The sequence below is a fragment of the Staurois parvus genome, unplaced genomic scaffold (assembly GCF_062004578.1).
Source record: "Staurois parvus isolate SC_StPar_1 unplaced genomic scaffold, SC_StPar_1.0 ptg000498l, whole genome shotgun sequence".
In the NCBI taxonomy this organism is placed as follows: domain Eukaryota; kingdom Metazoa; phylum Chordata; class Amphibia; order Anura; family Ranidae; genus Staurois; species Staurois parvus.
In genome coordinates this window covers 559,246-586,888 of record NW_028318294.1, presented here as the reverse complement: position 1 = coordinate 586,888, position 27,643 = coordinate 559,246, and the positions used below count along the sequence as shown (strand labels likewise).

Here is a 27,643-nt window from a genome sequence, read left to right as displayed (position 1 = left end):
ATTCGTCATCAGACACTGAAAACGATTTTGCGACTTTGCTCAGCGATGTGCGAACTTGGTGCTATATTAAAAATTTCAGTGTTTTTGGTTTCATTATATTATTGAATTAAATTTATTATTATTATATTATTATTTTTTATGATTATTTATTAAATTATAATTTATGATTTCGTGTTTCAAGTTTTATCATATCCGGAATGTTTCCCAGACTCTTGTTCGGACAGATTTCAGTGAGTTATTCCTAAATTACAGCCTACAATAAAAAAACTACAACTTAACACTACTCTCTTTTCAGACAATGGCCCCTGATGACGCCATTTGTGTCAAAACGCGTAGGGTAGAGCTACGTTCTCTAACGTCATCACACCACATACCGTTATTGACTGAGGAGTTATCTTTTGGTGGAGAAGCCCTATGGTTCCATATTTTCTCTCTCATGTTTGCAAAACCACTAGGATTATAACTTTTTTTTTTTTAATGGTTGAACTGGATGGACTTTTGTCTTTTTTCAGCCAGACTAACTATGTAACTATGTTATTGGCTGATTAGCTATTTGTGTTACCAAGCAATTGAACAGGTGTACCTTATAAAGTGGCCGGTGAATGTATATTGCCAGCACACCATGGATCTGCAAGTCTTTTTTCAGCCAGACTAACTATGTAACTATATGTAACTTATACTGTATATATTTATACCTGAAGTGTAATGTCGCAGCTTGCCAGCTGTAATTGTGATGGCAGTTGGCTCCTTCTGTCACATAATTGCCAATCTTGTGCACTTAGCATCATGCTGGTAATTTCCATTAAACACATTTACCAAGTGCTCAGGATAAAGAAATAAATAAAACAGCTTCCCTGTGCCTTGACTAAAGCCTGGCACACCAGATGAACATCGGCCAAAGTCAGCTGGTTCAGCAGAAAATGACATTTGGCCCGTGTGTACAGCAGCCTGTCTGACAGAAGTCGACTTAGCGTTCAGCTTCTGTAGAATGCTAGAAAAACATCTGCTGATCAGCACTGGCAGCCAATGGCTGCGAGCACTTGTCAGTGAGATCGAGCTGGGTAGTCTCCCCAGCGGGGAGATTGCTGTACTAACATTGCATAGTTACAGTAGTACAAAGACGAGAACCTCAGTTTTTACCAGACTTAAAGGGGTTTATTTACTAAAGCTGGAGAGTCCAAAATCAGACTCACTTCTACATAGAAACCAATCAGCTTCCAGGTTTCATTGCCAAAGCTTAATTGAACAAGCTGAGGTTAGAAGCTGATTGGTTTCTATGCAGAAGGGAGTCTGATTTTGGACTCTCCAGCTTTAGTAAATAAACCCCAAAGTGTCACTAACCCTACAACAGTAAAATCAGTCTGTATATGCAGTAATGCATGCTTGTTATATTCACTGTGGAACCTAAGGAGTTAATCCTCTGCATTGTGTAAAAAGGCTGTTTGATCCTGTCTTCTCTGCCCCTGAAATTATCTCCTGATATAGACTGAATCCGCAGTTACATGCACATGCTTAGTTTGGTGTGTATTGCTAGAGAGTTTTTTTTTTTCTTGGGAGAGTACATGTGATCAGCACAGGGCCAATCAGCACTGTCCAAACAGAGGGTCAGGATTTTCACATCCTCCTAGAGCAAAAGAAAACTCCTCCTACAAGCTTTAACCAGTGCTCTGCTGAAGTCACAAGACTGCTCTAACTGCTGATGAGAAAAGTTATTTAGCAGTTTATATTTACTAAAATAATTGCATTTCCACATTGTGTGTACTGTGGGAGACCAGATATAGTGAATGCAGGGTCCAGGGAGACCAGATATAGTGAATGCAGGGTCCAGGGAGACCAGATATAGTGAATGCGGGGTCTGGGGAGACCAGATATAGTGAATGCAGGGTCTGGGGAGAGCGGATATAGTGAATGCGGGGTCCGGGGAGATCAGATACAGTGAATGCAGGGTCCGGGGAGACCAGATATAGTGAATGCAGGGTCTGGGGAGACCAGATATAGTGAACGCAGGGTCTGGGGTTTAATATCACTTTAACAAAGTCTGTGATTGAACAACATAATAATGCAAAACTGTTCGCAAAAGAACGACCTGAGATAAGTAATGTCTGAACGTCCTTTAAGCGGTATTAAATACTAAAAAAAAATTAATATATTGTAGTTTACCAATTCTTAAATATGGTGGCTGCATTAGTTTTTCTTTTTTAATGCTTTTCCTCCCCGTGTTTTCACCTGGTGATCGGTCCAATAGCACACTTCCTTCCTTCTTCTCTTGTTTTTGAATTATTTCTTGCTAAAAACCTATTTCATGTTTGTTGTAAGTGGCAGCTCACCAGTGTAATTCTGGAATAATGTTATCCAGTCACAGTGCAGAAAATCTTTCTGCTTGGAATCTTCCATCCAATCAGTACAATGATTGTTATTATCAGAACTGTAGAGACTGTCACAAACAGCTATTAATATAGACTACAAACATGTAACGTTGTTTACCTTGGAAAAATACCAGCCCAGAGTGGTGGCGTCACATGACAACCACAGAAGTGTCCGGGGAGTTAAAAGATGCTTTTAGAATGTGATTGAAATCACAATAGGTGCCAACAAATCATTCACATTCTGCACTCTATAGAGCCACAGAGAGAAGATATATAGATTAATACATAAGTACATCACAGTATCTAGCAATACAGTAGAAAAGTATTTCAAATGTACAGTATATTAATTAATACTAAAAGTGACAGTCCATCTCACTACAGCAAAAAACGTTATACAGTTGCAAGAAAAAGTATGTGAACCCCTTGGGATTACATTGAGTTTTGCATGAATTGGGCATAAAATGTGCTCTGAACGTCATCTAAGTCACAACAATAGAAGAACACAGTCTGCTGAACATAATACTACACAAACATTAGATGTTGCCATGGTTTAATTGCACATAACATGTAAACATTCACAGTGCAGGGAGGAAAAAGTATGTGAGGCCCTAGCTTAATGACTTCTCCCAGAGCTAATTGGAGCCAGGAGTGAGCCAACCTTGACTCCAATCAGTGTGATGATATTGGATGTGTTGCTGACAGCTGTCCTGCCCATAAAAAACACACACCTGTTTTGGGTTTACTGGTTTCAAGAAGCACTGTCTGATGTGAACCATGCCTCGCAGAAAAGAGCTCTCAGAAGACCTACGATCACGAATTGTTGACTTGCATGAAGCTGGAAAGGGTTACAAAAGTATCTCCAAAAGCCTTGATGTTCATGTGTCCACGGTAAGACAGACTGTCTACAAATGGAGAAAGTTTAGCACTGCTGCTACTCTCCCTAGGCGTGGTCGTCCTGTAAAAATGACTGCAAGAGCACAGCGCAGAATGCTGCATGAGGTAAAGAAGAATCCCAGAGTGTCAGCTAAAGACCTACAGAAATCTCTGGCATATGCTAACATTTTTGTTGACACATCTATAATAAGGAAAACATTAAACAAGAATGGAGTACATGGGAGGACACCACGGAGGAAGCCATTGCTGTCCAAAAAGAATATTGCAGCACTTTTGAAGTTTGCAAAAGAGCACCTGGATGTTCCACAGCACTACTGGCAAAATATACTGTGGACAGATGAACCCAAGATTGAGTTGTTTGGGAAGAACACACAACACTATGTGTGGAGAAAAAAAGGCACAGCACACCAACATCAAAACCTCATCCCCACTGTGAAACATGGCGGAGGGAGCATCATGGTTTGGGGCTGCTTTGCTTCCTCAGGGCCTGGACAGATTGTTGTCATTGATGGGAAAATGAATTCCAGAGTTTATCAAGACATTTTGCAGGAAAACGTACGACCATCTGTCCGCCAACTGAAGCTCCGCAGAGGATGGGTGTTGCAACAGGACAATGACCCAAAGCATACAAGTAATTCAACAAAACAATGGCTGCAACAGCACAGAATACGCCTTCTGGAGTGGCCCAGTCAGAGTCCTGACCTCAACCCGATTGAAATGCTGTGGCATGACCTTAAGAGAGCGATTCACACCAGACATCCCAAGAATATTGCTACACTGAAACAGTTTTGTGAAGAGGAGTGGTCCAAAATTACTCCAGATCGTTGAGCAGGTCTGATCTGCAACTACAGGAAACGTTTGGTTGAGGTTATTGCTGCCAAAGGAGGGTCAACAAGTTATTAGGTCCAAAGGTTCACATCCTTTTTCCTCCCTGCACTGTGAATGTTTACATGTTATGTGCAATTAAACCATGGCAACATCTAATGTTTGTGTAGTATTATGTTCAGCAGACTGTGTTCTTCTATTGTTGTGACTTAGATGACAATCAGAGCACATTTTATGCCCAATTCATGCAAAACTCCACGTAATCCCAAGGGGTTCACATACTTTTTCTTGCAACTGTACATCAATTATTTAGGTAAATGAGAATAATATAATTTGCATAATAATTTGGAACAGGGTGTATAAATGGATAATTACGGTTAATAGGTTTTTTTATTATAAATAATATAGCCATTCTAAAGGTTGATAGCACAGAAGGTTGATGGAACAGAGATGGAACGTACAACTACAACCCAGGAAAGCAAAGGCACACAAAATATTCTCATTCATTTTCATTGTTGTTTTACCAGTTGAAGTCATCTTTATTTATAGGTAACACTGTCTCTAAACTAGGGTCACTCAACTGATCCTCAGAATCTATATTCTGGTAATGGAAAAAATCCATGAAGTCTTTACAGATCTGCTGCACTGAAATGACTTCTTCGAAGGTAAGTTTATTCTTCCACTCTAGCGACACACGTAATGCATCCCGTGGTGTAACAATAAATGGCTTTGAGTTTTCCAAGTCTTTGCCATGAGTTATTTTACAAATCCATGTTTTTATCTCATCTGTCACTGTTAGGCCAGCAAAGTCATACAGTTTTTTCGATATCCACAAAGTGTCTCTGACCAGATCATCATATCTAAGTAACATGTAACGGTCTTTAAGGAAGGGAGGAGGCTGAACATTGCTTGTTCTGTATATGTCAACTTGGCTCTGACAAATTTCTCTAAGAACTTTTTCTCTGTCCGTGTCAGTGACTGCTGATTCTTCTGAGTTGAGAATAACAGCGTTGTCGAAATCCAAATCAAACTTGAGCTGTTCACGAGATATGGCAAGAGCTCTTGGGTCTCGTACTACATGAAGGATTTTTAAGTTTAAGGTAGGGTCTGTTAGAAGAGGATAGAGCACCTTCAGGTCAAAAATACGAAACTCCTGGAGAACAATATGGCTATAGGCATTACAGGACTGTTCCACTTTACTAAATGGACTTTTAGCACAATATTTCTTACAGTTGTAGTCAGTTACAATCTTTTTACGAGAAAAAGTGTTGCATGCCGGAGGTAAGCAGAGGGCCCTGCTGGAGGACCACTGAAACAAGTTTGATACATAGCTTCTGTTTTGCATGTATACATCTAGCACAGACATGTCACATTTGAAGACTGACCGAATCAAATCCCTCACCGCCATGTGGAGAACATGTGCATTGTTGTGTGGCATGGTATTCCAAACATGCCAGGCTGGCTCCTTCAAGTAGAAGACATCAGGGTTCTGGTTGAAGATCTGGCCGACAAGAGATGAGCCTGCCCTCCAGGTGGAAAGAATCAAAAGGTGGACTTTGCTTGGTTTTTCCCTGGGGAGGGAATTACTAAAACGAGTTCCCAAGTTGTTTAAAACCAGAATGATTGTTTGAAGAGTAATCACAGCTGTAACTACAAAAAAGATTGCTCCACATTTTCTCATGATTTTACCTAGAAAGAAGAGAAGAAAATGGATTGTTAAAAAGTATATATAGGAAGATAGAAAATAAGGGAGATAGAGAGAGAGTTCAATTGAGAAATACAAGAATGCTGCAAAAGCAAATCATACAACTGTCAAGAGGTTACCAGCATTGATGGTGCAGCACTGATTGCATACATTAAAGTGTAAGCAGGCAGCAATAGTGTTTGCCCAATATATTTGGAAAAAATAAATGTATATGCACTTCTACAAAATTGCTGTGAAAACAAATAGATGTCTGTATCACTAGAGGGACTGCCCTGGTAAGAATAGAGAGGCATGGATACAGTGACACTAAAGGTAAAAAAAACATGTCATACTCACCTGCTCTGTGAAATGGTTTTGCCTAGAGCGATCCCACCCCTCCTTCTTGGGTCCCCTTCCGGCGTTCTTGGCTCCTTCTCTTCTTTGTGTGCCCCCACAGCAAGCCACTTGCTATGAGAGCACACAGTGTGTGCTCACTCCCGAGCTGAGTGTGTGTCTATGGAGCAATCTGTGATTAGGTCCTCGTTTCATTTGCCTTAATACATAGACAGTTGGCATGTCATGGATTTTTTTAATTCGTTCAGTGTATGCTATATTGCAAGGACCTTTTCTTTCAACTGAGCACGCATACAGTGTAGACTGCCTCTATCACCATTAATGCGGTTACTTTATACCCATTTCAATACTAATAAAAACTCATTTGGATTAAAAAAAGGGCCCCCAACAAAGCTTACAAAGACAGAAGAAGAAAATCCATCACTGAAAAAATGTAAAAGAAAAAACCAGTCTAAACAGGAATGGTGATAATCGGTTCAGGAAAAAAAAGAGGACAGAGGTCATGCAGTTTCAAGCCAAGCAAACGAAACTGCAGCTGAAGTTTACAGAAAAAACACAAATTGGGCACAAAGACTTTTGGGGGAGATTTACTAAAACTGGTGCACTCAGAATCTGGTGCAGCTGTGTATAGTAACCAATTAGCTTCTAATGTAGGCCATAGATGGGGAGAAAACCGGCAGATTTTTCTTTAAAAAAACGAAAAATCGGTCGTTCAGGCGGCCGACGTTACCAGGAACAGTAAAAAAAAAATCGGCCGATTTTCATCCCATCTACAGCCGGCAAAAAGTGTCCCTGCAGAGAGCTCCGCTATTTCTGACAGTTCTTTGACATTTATAGCGGCTGCAACATTGTATCTATTTGTATCCATTTCGGATACAGATGTTTTTATTCGGAAACAGATACATTGTTGCAGTCGCTATAAATGTCAAGGAACTGTCAAAGAAATAGCGGAGCTCTCTGCAGGGACACTTTTTGCCAGACTGGAATTCTTCTTCATCCTCTTCTTCTTCTTCATGCTCTTCTTCTTCTTCCTCTTCTTCATCCTCTTGTTCTTCCTCGTCCTCTTCTTCTTCATCCTCTTTTTCTTCTTCTTCATCCTCTTCTTCTTCATCCTCTTCTTTTTCTTCATCCTCTTCTTCATCCTCTTCTTTATCCTCTTTTTCATCCTCTTCTTCATCCTCTTTTTCTTCCTCATCTTCTTCATCCTCTTCTTCTTCCTCTTCTTTTTCTTCTTCCTCTTCTTCATCCTCTTCTTCTTCCTCTTCTTTATCCTCTTTTTCTTCCTCTTCTTCTTCATCCTCTTCTTCTTCCTCTTCATCCTCTTCTTCTTCCTCTTCATCCTCTTCTTCTTCCTCTTCTTCATCCTCTTCTTCTTCTTTCTTCTTTTTGTCTTCCTCTTGCAGGTCACTGCTCATGCGCAGATTTTTTATCGGTAAAAAGATCGGCCGATTTGCCCATAATTGCTGCGAAAATTGGTTGCTACAATATTTTATTCAAATTATTCAGCTTCACATTTCAAAGGAGGTAAAGATTCCTGGAAATGAATAACAAATACTTTAACCACTTGCTCTCCAGGGGATTTACCCTTCTTCATGACCAGGCTATTTCTTGCGTTATGGCGCTGTGTTACTTTAACTGACAATTGCGTGGTCATGCAACGCTGCACCCAAATGAAATTTATGTCCTTTTTTCCCCACAAATGGAGCTTTCTTTCGGTGGTATTTCATCGCCTGTGCGGTTTTTATTTTTTGTGCTATAAAAAATTAGTAAAAGTGAAAAAATTGTAAAAATCAAATTTCGTCATAAATTTAGGCCAAAATGTATTCTGCTACATGTCTTTGCTAAAGAAATTCCCAATACGAGTAAATTAATTGGTTTACGTGAAAGTTATAGTGTTTACCAATGGCGGTATATATAATGGGCTTTTTTTTTTAAATTTTAACTATTAATGGTGGCAATCAGCAACTTATAGTGGGACTGCGCCGGGCATTCTGACACTGTGGGCATTCTGACACTGTGGGGGAACTGACTTGGTGTCACTGGCATCCCCAGTGACACCAATACAGTGATCAGTGCTAATAAAAAGCACTGACACTGTACTAATGGCACTTGGCATAAAGGGGTTAACATCTGGGGCGATCAAAGGGTTAACTGTGTGCTGTTTTACATTATGTTCTTCACTGTAAGCACACTATTTTGCATGACTGTGCAAAGCAGTGTGCAGGAGCTGACATGGAGGAGAACTGTTTTGTTTACTAACAGTTCTACCCCCCGTCGGAGATTCTAGAGTGCCGATGAGTAATTACCGGCCGGGACCCGGTGATTGACAGCCGCAAATGGCGGCGCGGGTAGGGCACGGGCCCAGAAATGCAAAATCATATATATATGTGATTTTGCACATTGCTGCCGCTCTGTAGCAGTATTTCTACTATGGGGCGGCGCAAAAGCGATTAACATCTTTTTTGCTTTTATTATGTTTATATACAAAGTGTCGAGGGAAACTGAGCCCTACCTGTGCTGCCATGGCTGTAAATCACCATGTCCCGGCCAGTGATTACTCGCCAACACCCGGTGATCACCAAGTATTACCAACAGGGGAGAGAACTGTATTTAAACAATACAGTTTTCTCCCCATTCAGCTGCTGCACACTGCTTTGTATGGCTCTGCATAGCACACACAGCTTACTGTGAAACGGCACACAGTTAACCCTTTGATCGCCCCAGATGTTAACCCCTTCCTGCCCAGTGCCATTAGTGCAGTGTCAGTGCTTTTTATTAGCACTGATCACTATATTGGTGTCACTGGGGATGTCAGTGACACCAAGTCATTTCCCCCGTGTCAGAATGCCCGCCGCAGTCCTGCTATAAGTCGCTGATTGCTGCCATTACTAGTATACAAAAAAAAATTCCAGTATATATACCACTATTTCTAAACGCTATAATATTCATGTAAACCAATTAACTTACACGTATTGGGATTTTTTTTAGCAAAGACATGCAGCAGAATACATTTTGGCCTAAATTTATGACGAAATTTGATTTTTTTTACTTTTTTATTGGACATGCATTAATAGCAAAAAGTTAAAAATATTTTTTTTTTCTCAAAATTGTTGCTTTTTTTTTATAGCGCAAAAAATAAATGCGCAGGTGATCAAATGCCACTGAAAGAAAGCTTCATTTGTGGGAAAAAAGGACGTAACTTTCATTTGGGTGCAGCGTTGCATGACCGCGCAATTGTCAGTTAAAGTAACGCAGCGCCGAAACGCAAAAAATGGCCTGGTCAGGAAGGGGGGTAAATCCTCTGGAGGGCAAGTCAGCTTGTAGTTACCCTGCCATGGAGATTCCCCTTCACTTCCTGTCCCAGTGATACCAGGACAGAAATAAAAACCTATCACACTGTTAAATCTTCCGCACCCTATCTAAACTTAAAACAAAAACCCTTTGGGCTGAAGTCACCCTCTATGGTAACACAAGGGGCCAAGTAAACAGAGGAATCAGACTAACGCTAAAAACCTTTGTTGTATACAGGATATTCCAATGGGGCCTCATTCTAATATCACTATAGGACTTCACTGGTACTAGTTATGCAGCTAAACCATATTGCCTACTAGATTCAGTAACTATATTCAACCAATTTTATGCAAACTGTTCTCAAAACCAGGACGCCAACACAGGCCGTGGAGTAGGGTAGCATAACTAACAGGTGCAACACACATTCACCCTCCTATCAATGATAAATTTCTGTGTATAAAAAAAGGGAGCAGACTGCCACCCTGCCTCCCACTGCTACCTGTCCGGGTTCTCACCGATGCTGTCCCTGCAAACACTGTGCATTTCTCTTGGTGGAAAATTCTATACTTACAGATCACCAGCTCTGGGTCTGCACATCTAGGTTCAAGCTGCTAGTGTGACTGACTGCCTACTCTTCCACTCGTTGGGTGTATGAGTACTTATGCAAAGCATACACAAGGTCCGTTGTAGCCTCCCCGCCTCCTGCCGTGGCAATTTTCATACAGCTTAGACAAAGATCTTATATAGAGGTACACAAGATATTGATCTTTGGAAAGTAGGGAAAGGAGAAGGGGGGGTTATAATCAGGGCTGCAGATAAGGGGGTACCACCAGTCCTCCTGTATGGGGCCTAGGCCAGCAGGGGGGCCCCGTACAGCTGGCTGAACCAGGTGTGGGCAGGAAGGGTGATCGTCACAGCAGAGGGGCAATTACTGGAATCGATCCCCTATATAGCTCTCTCTGCAGCAGCTGAAAGCTGGATTCTTCTCCTCTCCTTCCTGCTGGATTTCAGCTGCTGCAGAGAGACCCATATAGGTGATTGGTTTTAGTAATTGCCCCCCTGCTACACCCATTACCCTCACTGTGCACCATACATTTCCCCTGATGCCCAGGCTCCCCTGAGCGCCCCTATTCCCGCAGTGCTGCCAATTTCCCACTGGCAGCTGCAAGCACACAATGGGATCCTTCAGGATGGAGAGTGGGGGAAGGGTTCAGTAAATATGTTGCATTTACCAGCTCTTTCCTTTCCTGAATGAACACAATGAATGATCGATACCAATCATTCACTGTGTTCATTCATAACAGAATCACAGTAAACTGTTTTTGGGGGCAGGCCCTGTCAGGTTGGCTGTATGGGGCCCTGTGATTTCTAACAGCAGCCCTGGTTACAATATCAGCCCTGCTTAAAGTATTACATAATAATCAATATTATTATTATACAGGATTTATATAGCGTCAACAGTTTGCTCAGCGCTTTACAATATAATGGGAGACAATACAGCAACAATACAGTTCAATACAAGAGGGTTAGGAGGGCCCTGCTCCTTGGAGCTTGCAATCTAGGATCACAACATGTCCTTATATTAAAAAATTTGCAAATTCAGAGAAAGATTAAAGTGTTACTAAACCCACAACAGTAAAGTCAGTCTGTATATGCAGTAAAGCATGCTGAGCATAGAGGATGCATTACCTGACAGGAGCAGTACCAAGGGTTGATGCAGTGTCAAGTAACAGGAGGAAGTATAAAAGAGGTATATATATATATATATATATATAAATGAGTGAAAAAGAAAGGAGGGACTGAACTTCGGAGTTGATGTTTTCCTGAAAAACAGGGTTTGTGGAATGTTTGCCAGAATTATACACATACAAAGGTTTGCATACCCTGGCAGAAATCGTGACATTTTGGCGTTGATATTGAAATATGACTGATCATGACAAAAACTGTCTTCTATTTAAGGATAGTGACCATATGAAGCCATTTATTATCACATAGTTGTTTGGCTCCTTTTTTAAATCATAATGATAACAGAAATCACCCAAATGGCCCGGATCAAAAGTTTACATACCCTGGAATGTTTGGCCTTGGTACAGACACACAAGGTGACACACGGGTTAAAATGTCAATTAGAGGTTAATTTCCAACATCTGTGGCTTATTAAATAGCAGTTAGAGTCTGTGTATAAATAGTCAATAAGTTTGTTAGCTTCCATGTGGATGCACTGAGCAGGCTAGATACTGAGCCATGGGGATCAGAAAAGAACCATCAAAAGACCTGTGTAACAAGGTAATAAAACTTTATAAAGATGGAAAATGATTTAAAAGGATATCCAAAGCCTTGAATATCCCAGTCAGTACTGTTCAAGCACGTATTATGAAGTGGGAAATATGGGGATTTCTGATACCAAGCCATGGTCAGAAAGACCAAAGACTGCAGTCACAACTGCCAGAAGAATTGTTTGGGATACAAAGAAAGACCTCCCAGGTAACCTTAGGAGAAATACAGCCTGCTGTGGAAAAAGACGACGTTGTTTGTATTGAAGGCTCACAATACAACAATAATAAAGGGAAATAAATGAAGATTCCCAGAATTGCAAATAGGCAACCCATCAGTTCAGAGTTAACCTCCCTAGCGGTCTGATTATGTCCATATTTCTGTGCTCAAAGCGGTACATTTTTTTGTATGGAAATATGTCGTTTTTTTATTGTAGGCCTGTAATTTTTAGGAATAACTCCCCACCCCCACATATGCAGAAATTTTGGTTTTCAGTCAAGTGCATCCTGGATTTTTGGTTTTGGCACCAGAATTTTCATTTCGGTGCACCACTACTGCCCTCCTCAATCTATATTATAGTATTAAACCTTCCTCTGGTCTTCAATACAATTATCAAATCCTCAACTTAACCTGAGTTAACATCTCAGGTTATCTACTTTTGTCTGTACCCTACAGAGTATGTCCTAAGCCATCATTCAATTCACACCAGAGAGTAGGCAGGTATTACAGCCAGAATATGTTTTTTATTTTCACTATTGCTATATGAATACAAGTTACAAATAGCCGAAGTTAAGCTTTAACTACTTTTACATGGATGGACTTCTCTATATATATGGTATGACTAAATGGGGTTCTGAATTAGGTTTTCCTTTGGAAAAGGATAACTGGCAACAAATGTGGGAGACTGAAGTGCTATGCTGCATGATGATCTAGAGGTGTGCATGAAAGCCTCGGCTCTCCGGGGACTCTCTGGCAATCACAGCCAGTGAGCCAATGGGGACAGAGAGGGGGCAGGTCTGTGTGAATGGATGCGCAGAGCAGAGGCTCAGGAGCAAGCCAGCATAGGTGCCCCCATAGCAAGCTGCTTGCTCTGGGGGCACTCGACAGGAGAGGGGCCAGGAGAGCCAGCAGAGTACCCAAGAACAGGATCGGGGGCTGCTCTGTGAGAAAACAATGCACAGATCAGTTAAGTATAATGTATTTATTCACCACTGGGATTTTTATTTTTTTTGCTATGTAAATGAAAAAGTCCAAAAATTTTCTTATAAAATTTTGCAAATAAATAATATTTCATCATAAATCGTGGCCAAAATGTATTCTGTTATCTTTTTAGTAAAAAAAAAAAAATAACCCAAATTAGTTTATTACCAAAAATTATAATTTTTAAACATTTTTATTTTATTTTTTTATATTAGTTTTTTTTTGTTTTTTTTTACATACTGTCACCCTAGCAGTACAGTGTCACACTGTACTACTTGTGGGGGTGATGAAGATTTTTTTTTTTCTTTTACACTGATTACTTTTACACCCATAAAGACTGTAAAAGCCATCATTTCTCCTTCTCTCTGGCTGCATTCTTGCAGCCATTGAGAACTACTGTGTGAGCTGTGATTAGTTTGTAAACAATACAGCTCTCTGCTGTCAGCTCCTGCACACTGCTTTGCATGACTGTGCATAGCACAGCCATACAAAGCAGTGTGCTTACAGTAAAGCACAACACAGCACACCATGTAAAACAGCACACAGTTAACCCTTTGATCTCCCCAGATGTCAGTGACACCAAGTCAGTTCCCCCCAGTGACAGAATGCCCGCCGCAGTCCCACTATAAGTCGCAGAACGCCGCCATTACTAGTAAAAAAATTTTTTTCAATTACAGTATATATACCGCCATTTGCAAACGCTATAACGTTCACATAAATCAATTAATTTACACGTATTGGGATTTTGTTTTAGCAAAGACATGTAGCAGAATTTTGGCCTAAATTTATGACGAAATTTGATTTTTTAAAATTTTTTTACTGGACATGTTTAATAGCAAAAAGTCAAAAATATAGTTTTATTCTCAAAATTATCGCTTTTTTTTTATGCTGCAAAAAATAAAACTGAATAGGAGATCAAATACTGTACCACCGAAAGAAAGCTCTACTCGTGGGAGGAGAAGGACGCAAATTTCATTTGGGTGCAGCTTTGCATAACCGTGCAATTGTCAGTTAAAGTAACGCAGCGCCGTAACGCAACAAATGGCCTGGTCAGGAAGGGGGGGGGTAAATCCTCTGGCAAGTAGTTAAAATGAATATTGGTAACTAGCTAAAATGACCAGTAGATGGTGCTATACACTTGAAATAATAAGAAGCCCATATACTTACTTAGATGATAGATAAACTTGTCAGGAAATTTGTAATACATGAATATTCATAATATTCTTGATGATAATAAATAAATGATAAATAAATTTGTAAAAAATAATAAACTGGCAAAATCCTCAAAGCTGGAAATAAATCTCACAGTATAAAATTTGTGGTATAACAGGCCAACCTACAAAAATGAATAATGAAAAAAGGAGTGATAGAATCAACTAATTGATAGAGATAATGATCCTTCAGATGACAGTATTAAGCTCAATCTCCTCACTGAGACCACGAGGAGCAAGTGAGTCAAGGATATAGATGCAAAAGTTTTCACTTCTCTTGAAATGCTCTGCGGGAGAAAAATCGGCAGATATGGACTCAATCACCCACAACTTCAATCCAGTGGAGGATTTATTGTGTGGCAAAATGTCTAGGGACACTGTTTTTTTTTTCTTTTTCCCACAAGCCTGTGGTTCTCACCAAAGTGAGCATGCAGTGATCTGATTGTTCTGCCAACATACAAGAGTCCACACGGACAGGTAAGGCAATATACTACATACTGAGATGAACGGCTCTCAAAGGTACAAATATGGTATACTATTCCATTGGCTGAAAAAGAGGATTGGTCCTGCGTTACATGCTTGCACGTAAGGCATCATTTGTGTTTGCACTGGAACATACCAGATCGTGGAACGGAATACTTGATCTGGGTGAATGTTTTTTGGAATCAGTGACCCTGCTTGGTGCAAATAGTTTTTTATTAATTCAGTGCTTTTTGATACAAGACTTTTGGATTATCTCCAATGCAGTTCTTAAGATGGGGGTCTTGTGACAAAATAGCCCAATGTTTCACTAGAACCTTTTCCATCTTTTGGTATTGGATAAAGTGAGGTAAAGGCAGTGGGCCTCCTCTACCAGCTCAGCAGGATACCCATGGTCTGCAAATGTATTAATTAGAACCTGACTTTGTTCTACATAATCTTCATTCCTAGTGCAGTCATGCTTCAATCTGCAGACCTGACTTTTAGGAATGTTTTGTACCCACCAAGGATGGTGGCTGCTTGTGAAACGCAGATATGAATTCCCTGCCGTGGGTTTAAAATAATCCTTTGCCAAAATTGTACTGTCTAAGTAGCTGAGCTCTAAATCCAAAAATGCTAGTGAAATGGGGTCACATACGTAAGTAAAGAATAAACGAAAATAATTTTTATTGCAGTGAAGTGCAAATGTCTAAGTTTAATACCTCAGATGTGGTCCCCCCTTGACAATTCAGTTGACACCTTAGATCAGGGGTCTCCAAACTGCAGCCCATGGGCCAGATGTGGCCCTCTGCTTGCCTTCACCTGGCCCCTGGTGCACTATTCTTTCCACTGATAAGAGGCACTATTCCTCCAATTGACACCAATTGTGGGACACTATTCTTCCCACTGACACCAGTGATGGGCCACTATTACTTCCACTGACACCAGAGATGGGGCACTATTACTTCCACTGACACCAGTGATGGGACACTATTCCCTCCCCTGACACACCAGTGATGGTACCCTGTTCCTTCCACTGACACTAATGATAGGGAATTATTCCTCCCAATGATCGGACACTAATCCTCCCTCTGACACCAAAGATGAGACATTATTCCTCCCACTGACACCATGCATGCAGCACTATTCTTTCCACTGACACCAATGATGGGGCACTATCCCTCCCACTGACACCAATGATGGGGAACTATTCCTCCCACTGACACCAATGATGGGACACTATTTCTCCCACTGACACCAATGATGGAACACTATTCCTTCCAATGACATCATTGATGGGACACTATTCCTCCCACTGACACCAATGATGGGGCACTATTCCTCCCACTGACACCAATTATGGGGCACTATTCCTCCCACTGACACCAATGATGGGGCACTATTCTTCCCACTGACACCAATGATGGGCCACTGTTCCTCCCACTGACACCAATGATGGGGCACTATTCCTCCCACTGACACCAATGATGGGGCACAATTCCTTCCACTAACAACAGTGATGGGGCACAATTCCTCCCACTGACACCAATGATGGGGCACTGTTCCTCCCACTGACACCAATGATGGGGCACTATTCCTCCCACTGACACCAATGATGGGGCACAAATCCTCCCACTAACACCAGTGATGGGGCACTATTCCTCCCACTGACACCAATGATAGGGCACTATTCCTTCCACTGACACCAGTGATGGGCCACTATTCCTCCCACTGACACCAATGATGGGGCACAATTCCTCCCACTAACACCAGTGATGGGGCACTATTCCTCCCACTGAGACCAATGATGGGGCACAATTCCTCCCACTAACACCAATGATGGGGCACTATTCCTCCCACTGATACCAATGATGGGGCACTATTCCTTCCACTGACACAAAGGATGGGGCACTATTCCTTCCACTGACACCAATGATGTAATTTTTATTACATATTATTTAGAGTTTTTATCAGGTTGTGTATAACGAATCACTAGCTATGAGCAAGAATAGTCACTCTATAAAACAAAGGCTTTCTAATCTAAATTACTCTGAATTAAAAGAGAAGTACAGCCAAAGCTCTTTTGGTTGTACTTCTCCTGTGGATCACATGAGTGCAGTTCATTCTACACTCCTGTGACCTGTTTTCAGCTGACAGTGGGCTGAAGTCTACTGTCGGCTGACATTACTCAACCAGTCCAGGATGGGGAAAGATCCCAACTTCAAAGTCGGATTCCACCCCAGAGTCTGTTGGGTTTTTTTTCTCAAACTTGTCAGTCTTTTTTTTAAAAAATAAAAAACACACAGGTGATAAAATACCACCGAAAGAAAGCTCAATTTGCGAGAAAAAAAGGATGTACATTTCATTTGGGTGCAGCGTTGCATGAGCGTGCAATTGTTAAAATAACGCAGCACCACAATGCAAAAAATGGCCTGGTCAGGAAGGGGGGTAAATCCTCAGGAGGGCAAGTGGTTAACAGCGTTAAACTCCCTTACGTCTCACACCGCTAATGTCATTAAGTCTGCAGATAAGGGCCGCTGTGATTGGCCTTTTACCACATCACATGATCAGCTGTGTCCGTAGGACACAGTGATCACAGAGATCGCCGGGTGCGCGCCCCCAGGGGTGTGCAGAAGGGCACGTTCTGGGAGGTTGTCGCCCTCCCAGGACTGGACAACCGCACTGTAGCCGTCATTAGGATACAGCGTGGTTGGCAAGAGGTTAAGGTTGCCTACCCCAGCCTTAGATGTTAACTCCTTATACACCTCAATACCGCATGCTTTCTTACAAAAGATCCCCATCCTAATGATAAACAAGCTAGCTTCATCCTGACCACAACACGTTTTTGTTTGGAGCACAATTATTTTGTGTTCGATGGTCAGTATTACCTACAACATAAGGGCACAGCTATGGGAGCCCATTTCGCCCTTAGTTATGCCACTCTCACTATGGGGCATTGGTAAGTGCACTACAATAACCCATATGCTGCACACATCGTCTACAATGTAAGGTACATAGATGATGTTGTGATCATCTGGGATCAGGGTGGATAAAAATCAATGATTTTTTTTAAAAAATCAAAAAAATCGGATTTTTTTTATTTAAATCGGATTTTTTTAAATAAAAAGCTTTTTGAGGAAAATATATTACCATCCAAAGGTTATTCCATCATGAAATAAAGATTAGTTTAATTATGTAGAATAAGGCTGTATATGTTTAATTTTTTTGGTAAATAAATTCCATGAATCCATTCACAATGTCATGCTCTTCCAGAGGTTTTTGTAAGATTATTGGGCAGTTTCTCTGCCTACAAGATATTATCACAGATTCTTGGTTTTACTTTTGCAGTTCTCAAAACTGAATTTGACTCAGCGGAGATCACATGCCTCTTCTTCACAGCAAAAATGTTATAACATGAACAGAGTTAAGAAAAAGACCTTAATCCTAACTTCTACAAACCTATGAATACAGAATCAACCCCTTCAGTGATAAGTTTCAAGAAGTTCAGTGAATAGAATAGAAACAATATTTTTCTGATTGTTTGAAGTGGAATAGATCTGCACAAGAAGAAAGTGAAACTAAGTGTGAGGAGGAAGGGGCTGACAGTCTAAGTTTCTTAAAATATATATATTTTGTTTAGCCAAATTAGTTAACAAACATGGATGATTGTTTAAGCAAATCACATATGCTGGAATGTTATTGTTTCAGTTGAATAAATCTATTTAAATTGTTATTATTAAGGTAATGATTATTTTTCTCCTTCCTAAGTACAACAGAAAAGTTGTCCAAATATGAATGATTAACCTATTAAACTGGGGATAAAAAAACTAATATGAAAAGTTGTTATTCTAAAAATCTTCATCTACTTGCATATTAAAGTTATACCAGCAAGAATTAGTCTTTATGTAGAAAACTAGGATTTAAATCAAGCCTTACTGACTAGTGATTTAAATTGTGATTTAAATCAAATCCACCCTGGTCAGTATTACCTCCAACATAAGGGCACAGGTATGGGAGCCCATTTCTCCCTTAGTTATGCCACTCTCACTATGGGGCATTGGTAAGTGCACTACAATAACCCATATGCTGCACACGTCGTCTACTATGTAAGGTACATAGATGATGTTGTGATCATCTGGGATGGCCCCTGGTCAACAGTTAAGGAATTTGTTGCACACTGCAATAACAATTCTTTTGGTTTCTTCTTTACTTACGTATGTGACCCCATTTCACTAGCGTTTTTTAGATTTAGAGCTCAGCTACTTAGACAGTACCATTTTGGCCAAGAATTATTTTAAACCCACGGCAGGGAATTCATATCTGCGTTTCACAAGCAGCCACCATCCTCAGTGGTTACAAAACATTCCTAAAAGTCAGGTCTGCAGATTGAAGCATGACTGCACTAGGAATGAAGATTATGTAGAACAAAGTCAGGTTCTTATTAAAAAATTTGCAGACCATGGGTATCCTGCTGAGCTGGTAGAGTAGGCCCACTGCCTTTACCTCACTTTATCCAATCGGGAGGGAGGACAATCTAGGGAGAATGTGAAGCAAACCTGTTGGTTTTTCACTCAGTGCCATGCCCATACCAAAAGATGGAAAAGGTTCTAGTGAAACATTGGGCTATTTTGCAACAAGACCCCCATCTTAAGAACTGCATTGGAGATCTAAGTCTTGTATCAAAAAGCACTGAATTAAAAAAAATTGCACCAAGCAGGGTCACTGATTCTAAAAAACATTCACCCAGATCAAGTATTCCGTTCCACGATCTGATTGGTATGTTCCAGTGCAAAAAACAATTATGCCTTACATGCAAGCATGTAACACAGGACCAATCCTCTTTTTCAGCCAATGGAATAGTATACCATATTTGTACCTTTGAGAGCTGTTCATCTAAGTATGTAGTATATTGCCTTACCTGTCCGTGTGGACTCTTGTATGTTGGCAGAACAATCAGATCACTGCATGCAATGCGAAGCAACCCCCTGCTTCACACAGCATGTTGACCTGTTGAACTTCATGAACTGTATGCGGTCTGACCGGACCACATCGCACACCAGCCGCTGTGTTGTAGAGCAGCAGCTGGTGTGAATTAGCCCTAAATAGGAATTTGGATGCTGCACATACTCCTGTGTGTTACAATGTGTTATAGTCACATGTGATAAAAAAAAGTAGGATTTTACAGTATATTGTCATATCGAAAAAAGAGTCAGGGCTCATTCACATCAACCGTTTTGTTACAATGCAACTGCTGGTGTGTATTGTGGTGTGGTGCAGTGGGACCAATGAATGCTGATGCACCGATCCCTATACATTGTACTTTCCTGAGCTGGCATTTTCTTCTGAGTGCTGGTCTTCAGGCCTCTTCACTGGCTGGTGGTGGATGATGTCACTCCTGCGCAGGAGGCCAGCATACCAGCACTCGGGGGGTGGCCTGGCAATGTAAGCTGGTCACATAGGGGTTTATTTACTAAAGCTGGAGAGTCCAAAATCAGACTCCCTTCTGCACAGAAACCAATCAGCTTCTAACCACAGCTTGTTCAATGAAGCTTTGGCAATGAAACCTGGAAGCTGATTGGCTTCTATGCAGAAGGGAGTCTGATTTTGGACTCTCCAGCTTTAGTAAATAAACCCCATAGTAACTATTCCTATATATTTTGTATTTTTTTTTATTGTAGGCTGTAATTTTTAGGAATAACTCACTGAAATCTGTCTGAACAAGAGTCTAGTAAACATCCCGGGAATGTTAAAATTTGAAACACAAAATCATGAATTATAATTTAATAAATAATCATAAAAAATAATAAAATAATAATAAATTTAATTAAATAATATAATCAAACCAAAAACACTGAAATTTGAAATATAGCGCCAAGTTCGCACATCGCTGAGCAAAGTCGCAAAATCGTTTTCAGTGTCTGATGACGAATTTCCCCACGAATCATTATCACTCAATTCTGCAAGTGGTTCTAATTTACTATCGCTGTTCTCTAGCTGATCTAAACCCGCTTTTGACCTAAAGGGACGCTTTTTGGACGCCATGGACGTCTCTCAGTTTCCAGGCAGAAAGAACAGTAAAAATGCAGGCAGGGCGCAGGACAAAGCACTCGGGACAAAATGGATGTGAAATGGTTTGATACAGTAATGTTTTACTATGTGATTTTAGTGAGTGACTTTTTGTCATTTTCAAATTTCCCGCCGTTCCGTCCCCCGTACGTCCCGACGCTCACAGAGGATAGAATCCAGATGACAGATGCCGGCATCCGCCGGAGGACATTGCCGGGGACACAAGGTAAGTGATCGAGGGATCGCGGAGCAGCGCCGCATGGTAAGCCCGAGTGTAGCTCGGGGTTACCGCTTGTGGTACTGAAACTTTACCCCGAGCTACACTCGGGAATACCGCCAGGGAGGTTAATTCTAATGGCACGCCGCCTGCACTGGAAATCACAACTGTACTGGGAACAGGTTCCCGTGCGGGCTGCGATTTCCAAAGTAGTGCAGGGACTTCTTCCCTGCGTGTCCCGGGGCACAGGAGTCCATTCAAATGAATGGGCTCCCGTGTCTGCGCAAATCGTGGCCCACATATATGCGATCCAGGGGTTAAGGTGTATTGGCCACCAGCCATGCGACACAGTGCGCTGAAAAAAAAACAAAAAAACCATGGCCCACTGTACTCTATTACAGCGTACTCGGCCTGCAATGCGGACGTATGAACAGGGCACATAGGATATAAGGCATTCCAGGGTGCGACTTCACTGGAATAGCTGCTTGACACAATCCCGTCGCACCTCGTGTGAATAGGCCCCATTCCAAGGCAAATAGTGATACATTACCTCACAGCACAGTGAGCACTGAGGGGATGTCTGTTCTCACAGCCAGTGCACGTGTCTTCCACACAGGCCTCAGTGAACGCAGGGAGCAGGATAAAGCTGGAAAGGACTAAAATTCACTAAAAATTATTTTTTTTTATTAACAAACACGTCATAATTACCTCCCCAAAACTCCTCTTCTGGGGTCCCCAACACCTCCACCCCTTCATCTCCTGTGGCTGTTCCCGCTCCCAGCCGTATGCGCTTATCAACACGCAGAGCGAGGCTCGGCCCCTCCCCACAGGATTTGATTGAAAGCAGCTGAAGCCAATGGCTCCCGTTGCTGCCTCTGCCCCTGAGGAGCTATGGACCAATGATGCCGCTCCCAGCGCTGGGCGGAGTCAGGTAAATATTTAGGAGGGGAGGGGTCAGCTTAGGTTTTTGGTTTTTTTTTACCTCAACGTGGAAAATGTATTAAGGTAAAAACAAGGTTTAGCCCTTCCAGCAAGTTTCACCGAGTGTGTGTGAACAGCAAGCTGTGACGGACTGTGGAGATAATTATGAAGCAGTCATGAAGGAATTATGTGTCCTCCGCACATGCTCTGTATGTACACCGGCACTGCGCACTACTACAATGGGACTATTTGTCAGGTGTAACACCAAGCGGAAGGTTATTCGCACTGGGCGAAGCGAGCAGAATTCCCTAGAGCAACAATACGAGGTTGCTAGGTCACGCCCACACGAAAAATCCGCCTACTTATGTTAATATGTCTTTTCCATCCAATCCAGCTTTGTTTTCTTTTATCGCCCCTCCTCAGGAAGTCGCCTTTTTACTGCGGACTGGGGAAGGGGGTGGGGCTGGGTACACGCCGGTGTGTGTACGGTGCCGGGTGTTTGGGGGGGGGTCTATGGCGGCCCGGGGAGGTGCGAGGGTGCGGGCCCTCTACTCCTGCGAGCATTGGGAGATTGTGAAGCCGTCTGTCAGCGAGCTGTCCCGGGAGGTCCGCACCAATATTCTGTGCACTGTAAAGGGATGCGGTAAAGTGCTCCCCAACCCCCCTGCGCTCAACATGCATTTGGTCAAGTCCCATGGAGTGCAGGTGAGGAGAACGTGGGATATACCAACGGGGGGCGTGTGGGAGGGGGGTCAGGACTTATACAGGGTGTCCTTGTGTCGGTGAGGGATTGGAATCCTGTATAGAGTTGTGATGAAGGCGCCGCGAGTCCCATGGGGGAGGGGGAGGGATGATCAGAGGTAGGGAGGTGGGTGCTGCCTGTTCTGCTCACATAGTAACTATTCCTACCATGGGAAAGTGCAGTGCTGTGTGGCTGCCATTGGTCTTCTGTGGAAAGCTGGCTGTAGATGTGTAGGCCATTGTCAGATGGTCATTGGTAGGTGAGCAGGCGCAGGGCTGACTGGTGTCCATTTATTCTGCTCCCCATTTAATTAATGACATACCACCATCCTCACCCTTGTCATTCTGATGACAGATCCTCCCTCCTGCACCTTTTACACGTTAGTTGCTCTCTTGCACCCCCAGATTATAGATGCGTTCATTCTTCCTGCACCCCCAGATTTGAGAAGTGCTTCTCCCTCCTGCACCCCCAGACTTTAGATGCTCTCCTGCACCCTGCCCAGATGTTTGATGTGCTCCTCCCTCCTGCACCCTGCCCAGATGTTTGTGCTCCTCCCTCCTGCACCCTGCCCAGATGTTTGTGCTCCTCCCTCCCGCACCCTGCCCAGATGTTTGTGCTCCTCCCTCCCGCACCCTGCCCAGATGTTTGTGCTCCTCCCTCCCGCACCCACGCTCCAGATGTTAGATGTGCTCCTCCCTCCCGCACCCACGCTCCAGATGTTAGATGTGCTCCTCCCTCTCGCACCCACGCTCCAGATGTTAGATGTGCTCCTCCCTCCCGCACTCACGCTCCAGATGTTATTATTATTATACAGTATTTATAAAGCGCCAATAGTTCGCTCAGCGCTGTACATTACAAAGGGGGACAGAAGAATACCAATACAATGCAAACCATGAGGGGATTGAGGGCCCTGCTCTTTCGAGCTTACAATCTAGGAGGGAGGGGATGGTGGCACAGGAGGAGATAGCTGTGGGGGATGGAGTGGTAGGAAGAGTGGAGGAGGTCGTCAAGTTAGCAGGGGGTGGGGTAGGCTTCCCTGAAGAGATGGGTTTTCAGGGTGCACCTAAAGGAGAGGAGAGTAGGTGATAATCTGGTGGGTTGGGGCAGGGAGTTCTAGGATGGGTGACACCCTGGAGAACTTAGATGTGCTCCTGCCTCCTGTGCCTTCACCAGATGGTAGATGTGCTCCTTCCTCCCACACCATCCCCAGATGTTAGATTTGCTCCTCCCTCCTGCATCCACCCTACCCAGATGTTAGATGTGCTGCCTCCCGTGCCTTCACTAGATGTTAGATGTGCTCCTCCCTCCCGCACACACTCCAGATGTTAGATGTGCTCCTCCCTCCCGCACACACTCCAGATGTTAGATGTGCTCCTCCCTCCCGCACACACTCCAGATGTTAGATGTGCTCCTCCCTCCCGCACACACTCCAGATGTTAGATGTGCTCCTCCCTCCCGCACACACTCCAGATGTTAGATGTGCTCCTCCCTCCCGCACACACTCCAGATGTTAGATGTGCTCCTCCCTCCCGCACACACTCCAGATGTTAGATGTGCTCCTTCCTCCCACACCTTCCCCAGATGTTAGATGTGCACCTTTCTCCCGCACACACTCTCCAGATGTTAGATGTGCTCCTCTCTCCCGCACCCACACTCTCCAGATATTAGATGTGCTCCTCCCTTCCACACCCTCCCCAGATGTTAGATGTGCTCCTCCCTCCTGCATCCACCCTTCCCAGATGTTAGATGTGATCCTGCATCCACCCTCCCCAGATGTTGTTCTCCCTTTCACACCCACCCTCCCCAGATGTTAGATGTGCTCCTCCCACCCTCCCCAGATGTTCTCCTCTTTCCCACACATCCGCACTCTCCACATGCTAAATGTGTTCCTCCCACACCGTTAGATGTGCTCCTCCCTTCCGCACCTTCCCCAGATGTTAGATGTGCTCCTCCCTTCCATGCCCACGCTCCAGATGTTAGATGTGCTCCTTCCTCCCGCACCCATGCTCCAGATGTTAGATGTGCTCCTCCTTCCCTCACTCTGCCCAGATGTTGTGCTCCTCCCTCCCGCACACACGCTCCAGATGTTAGATGTGCCCCTGCCTCCCGTGCCTTCACCAGATGTTGGATGTGCTCCTCCCTCCCGCACACACTCCAGATGTTAGCTGTGCTCCTTCCTCCCACACCTTCCCCAGATGTTAGATTTTCTCCTCCCTCCTGCATCCACCCTTCCCAGATGTGCTCCTCCCTTTCACACCCACCCTCACCAGATGTTAGATGTGCTCCTCCCTCCTGCATCCACCCTTCCCAGGTGTTAGATGAGCTTCTCCTTCCTGCATCCACCCTCCCCAGATGTGCTCCTCCCTTTCACACCCACCCTCACCAGATGTTAGATGTGCTTCTCCCTCTCGCACCCACCCTCCCCAGATGTTGTGCTCCTCCCTTTCACACCCACCCTCTCCAGATGTTAAATGTGCTTCTCCCACACCCTCAGATGTTAGATGTGCTCATCTCTCCCGCACCCACTCTCCAGATGTTAGATGTGCTCCTCCCTCCCGCACTCACGCTCCAGATGTTATTATTATTATACAGTATTTATAAAGCGCCAATAGTTCGCTCAGCGCTGTACATTACAAAGGGGGACAGAAGAATACCAATACAATGCAAACCATGAGGGGATTGAGGGCCCTGCTCTTTCGAGCTTACAATCTAGGAGGGAGGGGATGGTGGCACAGGAGGAGATAGCTGTGGGGGATGGAGTGGTAGGAAGAGTGGAGGAGGTCGTCAAGTTAGCAGGGGGTGGGGTAGGCTTCCCTGAAGAGATGGGTTTTCAGGGTGCACCTAAAGGAGAGGAGAGTAGGTGATAATCTGGTGGGTTGGGGCAGGGAGTTCTAGGATGGGTGACACCCTGGAGAACTTAGATGTGCTCCTGCCTCCTGTGCCTTCACCAGATGGTAGATGTGCTCCTTCCTCCCACACCATCCCCAGATGTTAGATTTGCTCCTCCCTCCTGCATCCACCCTACCCAGATGTTAGATGTGCTGCCTCCCGTGCCTTCACTAGATGTTAGATGTGCTCCTCCCTCCCGCACACACTCCAGATGTTAGATGTGCTCCTCCCTCCCGCACACACTCCAGATGTTAGATGTGCTCCTCCCTCCCGCACACACTCCAGATGTTAGATGTGCTCCTCCCTCCCGCACACACTCCAGATGTTAGATGTGCTCCTCCCTCCCGCACACACTCCAGATGTTAGATGTGCTCCTCCCTCCCGCACACACTCCAGATGTTAGATGTGCTCCTTCCTCCCACACCTTCCCCAGATGTTAGATGTGCACCTTTCTCCCGCACACACTCTCCAGATGTTAGATGTGCTCCTCTCTCCCGCACCCACACTCTCCAGATATTAGATGTGCTCCTCCCTTCCACACCCTCCCCAGATGTTAGATGTGCTCCTCCCTCCTGCATCCACCCTTCCCAGATGTTAGATGTGATCCTGCATCCACCCTCCCCAGATGTTGTTCTCCCTTTCACACCCACCCTCCCCAGATGTTAGATGTGCTCCTCCCACCCTCCCCAGATGTTCTCCTCTTTCCCACACATCCGCACTCTCCACATGCTAAATGTGTTCCTCCCACACCGTTAGATGTGCTCCTCCCTTCCGCACCTTCCCCAGATGTTAGATGTGCTCCTCCCTTCCATGCCCACGCTCCAGATGTTAGATGTGCTCCTTCCTCCCGCACCCATGCTCCAGATGTTAGATGTGCTCCTCCTTCCCTCACTCTGCCCAGATGTTGTGCTCCTCCCTCCCGCACACACGCTCCAGATGTTAGATGTGCCCCTGCCTCCCGTGCCTTCACCAGATGTTGGATGTGCTCCTCCCTCCCGCACACACTCCAGATGTTAGCTGTGCTCCTTCCTCCCACACCTTCCCCAGATGTTAGATTTTCTCCTCCCTCCTGCATCCACCCTTCCCAGATGTGCTCCTCCCTTTCACACCCACCCTCACCAGATGTTAGATGTGCTCCTCCCTCCTGCATCCACCCTTCCCAGGTGTTAGATGAGCTTCTCCTTCCTGCATCCACCCTCCCCAGATGTGCTCCTCCCTTTCACACCCACCCTCACCAGATGTTAGATGTGCTTCTCCCTCTCGCACCCACCCTCCCCAGATGTTGTGCTCCTCCCTTTCACACCCACCCTCTCCAGATGTTAAATGTGCTTCTCCCACACCCTCAGATGTTAGATGTGCTCATCTCTCCCGCACCCACTCTCCAGATGTTAGATGTGCTCCTCTCTCCCGCACCCACTCTCCAGATGTTAGATGTGCTCCTCTCTCCCGCACCTACTCCCCAGATGTTAGATGTGCTCCTCCCTCCCCAGATGTTAGATGTGCTCCTCCCTCCCGCACCCACTCTCCAGATGTTAGATGTGCTCCTCTCTCCCGCGCACACTCTCCAGATGTTAGATGTGCTCCTCTCTCCCGCACCCACACTCTCCAGATATTAGATGTGCTCCTGCATCCACCCTTTCCAGATGTTAGATGTGCTCCTCCATCCACCCTCCCCAGATGTTCTCCCTTTCACACCCACCCTCCCCAAATGTTGGATGTGCTCCTCCCTCCCGTACCCATCCTCCCCAGATGTTCTTATTCCCACACCCGCACTCTCCAGATGTTAAATGTGTTTCTCCCACACCGTTAGATGTGCTCCTCCCTCCTGCCCCCTGCTCAGATGTTAGATGTGCTCCTCTCTCCCACATCCACCCTCCCCAGATGTTGAGCTCCTCTCTCCCACATCCACCCTCCCCAGATGTTGTGCTCCTCTCTCCTGCACCCACACTCTCCAGATGTTAGATGTGCTCCTCCCTCCCCAGATGTTAGATGTGCTCCTCCCTCCCCAGATGTTAGATGTGGTCCTCCCTCCCGCGCCCTCCCCAGATGTGGTCCTCCCTCCCGCGCCCTCCCCAGATGTGGTCCTCCCTCCCGCGCCCTCCCCAGATGTTAGATGTGGTCCTCCCTCCCACGCCCTCCCCAGATGTTAGATGTGCTCCTCCCTCCTGCACCCCCAGACTTTAGATGCCCTCCCCAGATGTTAGATGTGCTTCCCCCTTCCCGCGCCCTGCCCAGATGTTAGATGTGCTT

The 27,643-nt window shown here is 44.2% G+C and overlaps 2 protein-coding genes across 2 annotated transcripts in view; one reads left to right on the top strand and one right to left on the bottom strand.

The window, feature by feature from the left end:
* Window positions 1–4,456: 4,456 nt before the first annotated feature.
* Window positions 4,457–21,653, bottom strand: LOC149452062 (carbohydrate sulfotransferase 5-like). The gene is made up of 2 exons (XM_089689772.1): window positions 21,550–21,653; window positions 4,457–5,774 (listed from the first exon to the last, which is right to left on the bottom strand). The coding sequence occupies exon 2, from the start codon at window positions 5,764–5,766 to the stop codon at window positions 4,606–4,608; it is 1,161 nt and encodes a 386-aa protein (XP_089545898.1). The 5' UTR covers window positions 5,767–5,774; window positions 21,550–21,653; the 3' UTR covers window positions 4,457–4,605.
* Window positions 21,654–22,238: 585 nt separating this feature from the next.
* Window positions 22,239–27,643, top strand: part of ATMIN (ATM interactor) — a 33,197-nt gene continuing 27,792 nt past the window's right edge. The window contains exon 1 of the mRNA XM_089689783.1: window positions 22,239–22,467. Coding sequence (XP_089545909.1) covers window positions 22,276–22,467 — 192 coding nt within the window. The 5' untranslated portion in view covers window positions 22,239–22,275. The remainder of the gene's footprint in view (window positions 22,468–27,643) is intronic.

Bases quoted from the DNA above. Each gene is read 5' to 3' on its own strand.
- LOC149452062 (XM_089689772.1), bottom strand. From the start codon at position 5,766: ATGAGAAAATGTGGAGCAATCTTTTTTGTAGTTACAGCTGTGATTACT.